The sequence below is a fragment of the Pocillopora verrucosa genome, chromosome 8 (assembly GCF_036669915.1).
Source record: "Pocillopora verrucosa isolate sample1 chromosome 8, ASM3666991v2, whole genome shotgun sequence".
NCBI lineage: Eukaryota > Metazoa > Cnidaria > Anthozoa > Scleractinia > Pocilloporidae > Pocillopora > Pocillopora verrucosa.
This window is the reverse complement of record NC_089319.1, coordinates 6,577,810-6,586,753: the sequence shown is the minus strand read 5'-3', so window position 1 is coordinate 6,586,753 and position 8,944 is coordinate 6,577,810. Positions and strand designations below refer to the sequence as shown.

Sequence of the window (8,944 nt, the reverse complement as noted above, 5' to 3'; positions counted from 1 at the left end):
CTAATTTATTCCTGTTTTCTCGTCACCACATTCCCACCAATGGCGTAGCTCCACTTCCTACATATAAATCCACACACAACCCACAATTCCTCTAATCGCTCTGACGAAGGGCTAACGCTCGAAACGTCAGCTTTTTTACCCTTTACGGTGGCTAATTTACGTTTTCAACCCAGTTGTTAACACTAAATTACCTGCTATGAATAAAATACCCGAGGATTACGCCGAATTGTTTTATACTTCGGAATCTTTGACCTTAAAATCCCTCGTCTCATTCGATCCCTTAACACGGACAATTGAGCTTTATCTAATTAGCTGAAAACGGCGAATAAAGGAGACGACAGTATAAAGAGAATACGGAAACTTTGAGAAATTTTTAAAGCCAAACTCAAGCTTTCACGAAGGGCTTTCAAACTATAGTCAGTACTGATCACTTTTTCGTTGCTGTCAAGAACACAGATTTTTAGAGTGGTCGGAGTTTTAATATTTGTGACTATAGTCAGTTTACGCAAATTTTTTCATTTACAGAACCACGCAACACTAAACTGATTCATAAAATGTCAGATTTGTCTAACACATGAAAGCTTAAATTGACATAAAGTGTGATCTACAGTGTCGGGAAACTAATCTCGTGCAGTAACGTTATTACTCATTCAAGGTTTTATAAGTTATAGAGGGATTATGAGAGGATCATGTTCTCCTATAAATGAGAGAACCAAGGGTGGAATGATGTTCTTCATCCTCTCTTAAGAAAACATAACTGAAAAATCTTAAACAAATGGCTTACCACTTCCTTGAGAGACTTCGAACGAGCCAAGCGCTTTAAAAAAAGGAAAAGTGCGATCGGGAATACTCGTTCTGACATGCAAAAACTTTTGTAAAACTGTCGGGGAAAAAAGTCATAAAACTTGCCCCGGCACTTTAACCCTCTAACCCCTAAGAGTGACTAGCATCTAATTTCTCCTTACAATATCACCGCTGAATCACACATTAATGTCATGAGAATAAAGGAAATGATCACCAACTAAAGAAACTCTTGATTGCTAGACAAATTTTCTATGTCACAACCTTAGTAAATGTTCAGAGAACATTATGGAGAATATGCATACTGATCTTAGGGTGTAAAGGGTTAAAGAAGTTTGTGGCAAGCTCTAAGGTGATACTTATAACGAACAGACCGCATTACTTGGCTTGGAGTTTTAACGGATCAAGCTAACTAAGAAGAGTCGCAAGTACAGATCAAGTTGTGCAACCTTTAGTTTGTTATAATCCTCATTTCTAAAGAAGGAAAACAAGCGGCGTGACCAAACAAAAGAGAAAGGCTTACTCTTCTAACCTCAATTGTTCTTGGAAATAAGTAAAGCTACATAAGCTTCTGCATAGAAAACCGCGTTTATCTCATTGACTCCTTTAGGCTGTGGTGTATGTAAAACTACAAGTACACGATAAAACAGTGAAGCACTATTGGTGAGTCACAAGGAAGGGGCGAGTGTCAGACATGTGACCTAATTAGATATTTGTACGCTTAAACGTCCTTATAACCTGCAGCTGGTCACGGTGGCGGTGCATTTCTTGTGTTTGTCTTTGTTTTGATTATTCGTTTGTTAAAGTTATTCGCACAATCAAGGGTTGCATAGGGTACAGACAGCTCTGAGTCACACGCAACTAACGAACAAAGACTCTTCTGAAATCGCCGATTGAGTTAACAGTCTGAGAGGCGATATCATCGCATTCCATGTCGTTGAGGTCACCAACGTTATTCAAGTGGACTGAAGGCGGGAAACCGATATAACCTGCCTTCAATTCTCCATGTCCCCACTTTCCAACAAAGTACTTTCCACATACTAGCCCCCAATCTTTGCAAATGCCAGCTAACTTAGAATTTTCATCCTACTTCAATCTCACAAACGAACCACAGGCATCCAATTGCTCATCTGTCTGACCGCTAAAGTATTGGACCACAGGTTCACCAGAGCTGTTGGAAGCTGTGACCATGTAGAATGTGCGTCCCAGTTTCTTTTGGCAGTGGAAGTCAGTCTCAGCTGAGTGAAGAACAAGCGCCTTCTGAGCTCTTTCATGGCACTTTTCTGCAGAACCATGTATGACTTACCTATTCCATGGTATGATGTCTCGACTGACACCTTGGGAGAGGGGCTTCCAAACTTAACTTTTGACACTAGAAGCCAATCTCCTAAAATAAAACCAACCTGGATGATCTGGTGACATTCGTGTAACTAGAATTTTTTACATATATACAGGACCGAGTGGAGTCCAATTTGGTCTGTAATCATACGAGTGATTTACTGAATTGTACGACCGCAAAGCGGGAGTCCGATTTTTTTTATCACGAGTATGATTACAGACAGAATTGGACGACAAGAAGGCCTGTTACCAATTAATCAAAACAATGACAAAATTTGAGAAAGAATCTAGATATCAGTTGTACGTTTTCATAAAAACGAAAAACAACACGGTGGAGTGCGAGACAACAGCGCCCGCACATGACGCGTTCTTTTCCCTCATACAGGCATGACGTGTTAACTGTCTCTTTCACGGTCCTATTACACTGTCAAATTGCAGGCATGACGCGCATACTGTCCTGTTGTGCTCAAATCGGCAGGCTCTTGATAACCAAACACGTTCTAGAATTTTTTTACGGTTTCGATTAAAAAACATAACAAGGATCTTCGTAGAGAAAGGACGAACAGCCATGATCAGAATGTTCTAATCAGGAAACTGCTCCAAGTCAAATATACTCCGGTTAAAGTCCTCGTGTCTCAAATAAAAAGACTTATTCAATTACCACCATATCTTGACATGTCACAATAGACCCTTAAAGGGTTTCCACTCTTCTCTGGGTCGATCCAATACTCCCCGTCTCCTTTGGAGGGTTAAGAGTCCAGAATTTCTTTACAGGAGAAGGCCGGATGAGCAGTATCCCAGCCTCGTTTATCTACATCGGAAGAGGGAAGAACAATCATTTGGAACGAGGAGAGGATCAAACTTAGAAACAAAATACCCCACATAGGTCTTATTCGAAAAGTAGTTCTTTTCGCGTGATCATTAGATAGCTTTTGATTTTGGAAATCTCTGTAGGATCCCTAGCATCCTTTAATCTCAAATTAAGAAAATGGAAAAGTTATAAGGAAAGGCAAGAGAACATAAACTTTACATTCTCTGAAAAGTGCTGAGCAGAAGTAAAGAATAGGTCACCATTTTTCGCTTGGAAAGAGGGGTGGGAGAGGTGAGCGGGTCTTGCAGGTGGGGTGGGTCTCCTGGTTTTCAAAGGGAACGGAGATAGGATCAGTCGTCGCTGACAGAGTTTAAAGGTGGGACCAAAGAAAATCGACTGACTCGATTTATTGTGACAACCAAAGTGCTTTCCTTTTTTTGATGCAACAAATAGTTTTGATTGTGAATTTAGGGTTTTATTAATTACACTTTGTCTGACTCGGCGAAAGAATATCAGCGCTTTTTAAAGTACTAGCTCAAAGGAACTTTCCCTGCTAAGGATTAAAACTTGTCCGTTGACTTGCACAAGTTACTCAACTCAGTGTAGAAATGACAAACGGTTCAGCTAACTGTACTTTGGTTCAGTGACTTGACACAAACGGTTCAGAGTAGTGTGAAATGGCTAAAGCTATCGGCAAATGGTTAATATTAGGCTGTAATGGCTTAGTATCACATCAATCTACTCACCGTAAAGTGAAATGCTTTAGTGTGACGACAAAAGGTTTAGTAAAAAACGGAATGGTTTAGTGTTTCAGCAGTTGGTTTACGCCGTAACCGCCAAAATTACAAAAGTGAAATGGACAAGTCAAGCTTGAAATGGAACAGTCTATGTGGAGTCTTACGTCACAATCCTATAGTTTTTATAGTTTTTAGGCGCCCTTTAGTTGTAGTTTCGTCGTCTTGAATGAATCGCTTTATTACGTCTCCTAGCTATGATTCTGACTGTCTATACGATGCATTTTATCTGTATTTTTGTCGTTCCTTTTGTTTCAGATTCTTATTTTATCTTGAGGGAGTACAATGGAGAATTCTTACCATGGTCACACGTAACCATGGTAAGAATTCTCCATTTAAAGTACAGCAGTTTTCACTATAAACTATTTATAACCATGTAGTTTTTAACTATAAAAATTTTTTGAAATTTTTAGGCGCCCTTTAGTTGTAGTTTCGTCGTCTTAAAACAATGAATCACTTTATCACGTTTCCTAGCAATAGTTCTGAGTGTCTAAACTGTAGGTGTGCTGTGGCGTAAAATGATGTATTTTATCTGTATTTTTGTCATTCCTTTTATTTAAGATTCTTATTTTATCTTGAGGTAGTAAAATGGAGAATTCTTACCATGGTTAGGCGTAAGGCCGGTAAGGATTAAATTAAAAACTAGAAAAATTAGCGGACAATCCTCTCTCGACAATTAGCTAAATACAACAAACATGAGTCATATTATTCGTTTACAGTATTTTGTCATGAACAATCGAGCAAATCTGAACGCGAGGCATCGGCCTTGCATCACTGAGAGAACATAGATACCACTGGTCTTTAAACATGCAATGTCCAGTCTCAACCTCTTAGCGAGATTGTTACTCGTGTGAGTTCAGTGGACTTCCTGACACAGAGACCTTCGATATGGTAGGACAACCCCCTCTGTATGGAATGACGATTATTTTAGCCTCCTAATTATCAACTGCATGCGGTTTGAAAAGAGCCCTTACATAACCTACCCTGGTCCGCCACAACGGCAACGTTTTCTTCGAAGAGGCACATGACGTTGCTGATATCGAGATTTGAGTCGACTAAAAACCCGAAGGAAAAGGAGCTAACAATAATAATAATAACTTTATTTGTATAGCGGTATATACAAAAGCTCTATATCGCTTTACAATCAAAAAAGAAAATAACTAACTAACAATAACACTAAAACAAAAAGTCAAATGAAAGCGAGTCTGAAAAGATAAGTTTTCAATCTAGATTTAAAAACATCAATTGATCCACTTATTTAATATCTAAGGGAATATCATTCCATTGCTTTGGGGCAGCGACCGAAAAGGCCCTGTCCCCATAGCTCTTCCGGCGCACATTCAGTACTTCTAATAAATGTTTGCCAGCAGACCTAAGATTTCTTGTAGGGTTATATGGGACTATAAGTTGACTTAAATACGGAGGCGCCAGATTATTGAGAGCTTTAAAAGTTAACAGTAATACTTTAAAGGTAATTCGCTGCTCCACAGGTAACCAGTGTAGCTCCTTAAGGACGGGGCGAATGTGCGCAGCCCTAGGTTGCCCAGCTACAAGGCGTGCGGCGCAGTTTTGAACGCGCTGGAGCTTCTGAATAATATAGTCCGGTGACCCGAGGAGCAACGAGTTACAATTGTCCAGTCGACAGGTAAGGTAAGCATGGACAAGGGTCTTTGTGCTCTCAAAAGTCAGATACATTCTAATCTTAGCGATATTCCGAAGATGAAATAAAGCAGATTTACAAACGGAACTCACATGCTTATCCAGTGACAAGGTCTCATCAAAAACAACTCCTATGTTCCTAGCTTTGTCAGACCGCTCTACACGATGATCACCAATCAGGATACTATCTAAAGATGGGCGTGGCCGATATTTTGAACTGATAACGAGCAGTTCCGTCTTGTCCCTATTCAACTTAAGTTTGTTACAAGACATCCAACGGTCGATATCTCTAACACAAGATTCAACCTGAGAGACAGAATAAGCTTGATCATCTCCACTGAGAGAATTGAAAGACAGATACAACTGAGTATCATCAGCATAGAAATGATAGCCCATGTTGTATTGTCTGACAATATCCCCCAATGGGGAGGTATAGAGCAGGTATAAAATAGGTCCAAGCACGGAGCCCTGTGGTACTCCGCACGACAGCGAACACGTGACAGACTAATGGGTGCCAAAAGCATAATATAGTTCTTGACTTGTGTGAAGCTCACAATGCCCGGTTATTATGTTTGATATAAATCTCTCGATCATTGAAAATTAAAATTTCTTCGATTGTGATTGGTTACAGTATAAAAACTTGTGTCATTTCTTAAAAGTGGAAGAAGAAACCCTCCCCCAATCCTTGAGGGGTTGAAGGTCAAAATCTGTATGATTATTTTTTTATTTTCCGGGAGATTTCCCAGCTAGCCTCGTCCTCTTGTGCTAAGCATGGTTTTTCTCAATGGCTTCCCGCCATATCAAACAGGTCGTTGAAATTTTCTTGTGTCAGTAGTGAGTTTTTTTCGAACTGCAAAGTGTCCTTTCCTCTTCCTCTGGAATTTTTAGTATTCACGTATATCATGTTTAGAGTCCTTGAACTTAACATTGAGGTTGACGTGGTCACTAGTTCAACCTTTTATTTAGAAGGAAGCAGTAGTGAAAATTTAATCGTTATGTACCTCTCAACTCAAATACGCTTTTTGATTGGATTGTTGAATATGTCTAGCTAACTTGGAATTGTCATCCCACGTCAATCTCATAAACGAACCACAGGCGTCCGGTTGCTCATCTGTCTGACCGCTGAAGTACCGGACCACAGCTTCACCTGAGCTGTTGGAAGCTGTGACCACGTGGAATGTGCGTCCCTGTTTCTTACGGCAGTGGAATCTCAGCTGAGTGAAGGACAAGTGTCTTCTGAGCTCTTTCATGGCACTTTTCTGCAGAACCATGTGCGATAAACCGCGATTATTCGGATTCCTTTTATTATTCGGACTTCTTTTGTCTTGCACTCTTTATGAGCATCAATTAGTCGCATTTGGATCCATAACAACTTTTTCCCACCAAACAAAGCTAAATCCGCCCGATGAAAAAGAGCTGCAGGGTGTAATTTCAACTTAGAAATATTTTTTCAAAGATGAAAATTGACAAAATATCCTCCTACGTTCTAACTCGTACATTCATGAGTCACAATTTGTAGGTACATCTGCCATACCATTCTGTGCACGTTAAATCTGATAACCGAAGCTAATGTGCTAAGAAATATTTATTTCTTCGATGCTCTAATTATTTTCTCGTCATTTGCACTCTACCTACCCTGCAAATATTGTTTACTTTCGCTTTCAGACAATTCTAATACAGACTCCTGGCAAGGTCGATAAAATAGTTGACTAATGACTGACTCCAAGGGAAACAATGAGTTTAGTTTCCATTGCGGGGCAATCCTTATTGCTTCCCGTGAGGCCAGTCATTTTAATCCTTAAAGTATTTCCTCATGCCACCCAACTCGAACATGACTGCCAAAATTTACTCTCTGTACGCAGGCTGGCACACACATAATCACATGAGAGTCGAAAGTTCAAGTTGTTGTTTTCCCAGGGGGCTTAGTGGTTCTTTACATTCGAGTAAAACGTGGGGGCGTTTTACTTTAATTGAGAAAAACCTCGATTATTCGGATTCTTTTCAATATCAAGACACCCTTTATGCGTATCAATTAGTCGCATTTGGGATCCATAACAACTTTTCCCTACCAAACAAAGCCAAATTCGCCAAATAAAAAAAGAGCTGCAGGAAGTAAAAGGATACAACAGAGAGAGATGAAAACTGACAGAATTGCCTCTCAGGTTCTTACTCCTACATTTATGAGTCACAATTTGTAGATATATCTGTTGTACCATACATGTAGTTATGTGTTCCTATTTCGGACCCGTGCACGAATCCAAAAATCTGATAACCGAAGCCAATATGCTAAGAAATATTTATTTCCTCGATGCTCTAATTATTTCCTCATCTTTTGCACTCTAGCTACCCTGCTAATATTGTTTACTTTCGCTTCCAGACAATTCTAATACAGACCTCTGGCAAAATTGGTAAAATAAGTGACTAATGACTGACCCCAAGGGAAACAGAGAGTTATGCGGGGCAAGAGAAAGCAGTCCTCACTGTTTCCCGTGGGGCCAGTCACTTTAATTTTCATTTTATTCAGTATTTTCTCATACATCTCAACACGACGGCAAAAAAACTATTTTTTTGTACGCAGGCTGGCGCACACATTTGCTGCGGTATCACGGTGAACGACCTTATCACGAGAGAGTCGAAAGTCAAGTCGTTGTCAAGTCGTTGTTTCCCTAGGGGCTACTGAATTTTGTTTACCCTTGAAAGTTGGTGCATTTTGATTCACGGCTCGTGACATGTTCAACCCTCCAGTCATTTGAGTCGGGCATTGCATGTATATATTGCGCTCAAGAGCTTTAGACAAGTCAAGAATTACATCATGCTTTTAGCACCCATAAGCTACTTTTCCTTCAAGTTTCAGTTGACTGAAATCCCAATATTAGCAACGTTATGTGCCCCTTGGAAGAAAACGTTGCCGTTGTGGCGGACCAGAGTAGGTTATGTAAGGGCCTTTTTTTTTACCGCATGCTTGTTTACAGTTAGGAGGCTAAAATGACCGTCCTTCCATACAGATGGGGTTCTCCTATCATATCGAAGGTCTCTGTGTCAGAAAGTCAACTGAACCCTCACGAGCGACAATCTCACTAAGAGGTTGAGACTGGCCATTGCTTGTTTAAGGACCATTGGTATCTATGTTCTCTCAGTGATGCAATGCCGATGCCTCGATCACGCGCGCAGATTGTTCGATTGTTCGTAGAGGTAATCACATGATTTCGAGTGCAATTTGGAATAAATAAGCAGGAGTAAGTTTTTTTTAAAGACTAACAAAATTACACAAGCCCGTAAGGCGAGTGCAATTTTTGGTCTTTGAAAAAATTAACAAGTGCTTGTTTATTCCAAATTGCACTAGAAAAATCATGTGATTACGTGTTAATAATATACATGGAAAAATACGAGATGGCTCATCATAATTAAGCATAAGCAAAGCGCGCGCATCAAGTGCATGCAAAAATAATTTATTCAAACCGTGCGTTCGGTCAAAACAACCGCGTACGATCAAAACAATAATATGCAATAATATCTTTACAACTTTAAGGCGCAAAAAAGT

At 39.9% G+C, this 8,944-nt stretch overlaps 1 protein-coding gene across 1 annotated transcript; it reads right to left on the bottom strand.

Moving 5' to 3' along the window:
- Window positions 1–4,998: 4,998 nt before the first annotated feature.
- On the bottom strand, window positions 4,999–5,799 carry LOC136282955 (uncharacterized). Its single transcript, XM_066171116.1, has one exon. It carries the CDS (start codon window positions 5,797–5,799, stop codon window positions 4,999–5,001), a length of 801 nt encoding a protein of 266 aa, XP_066027213.1.
- Between the last annotated feature and the right edge of the window lie 3,145 nt (window positions 5,800–8,944).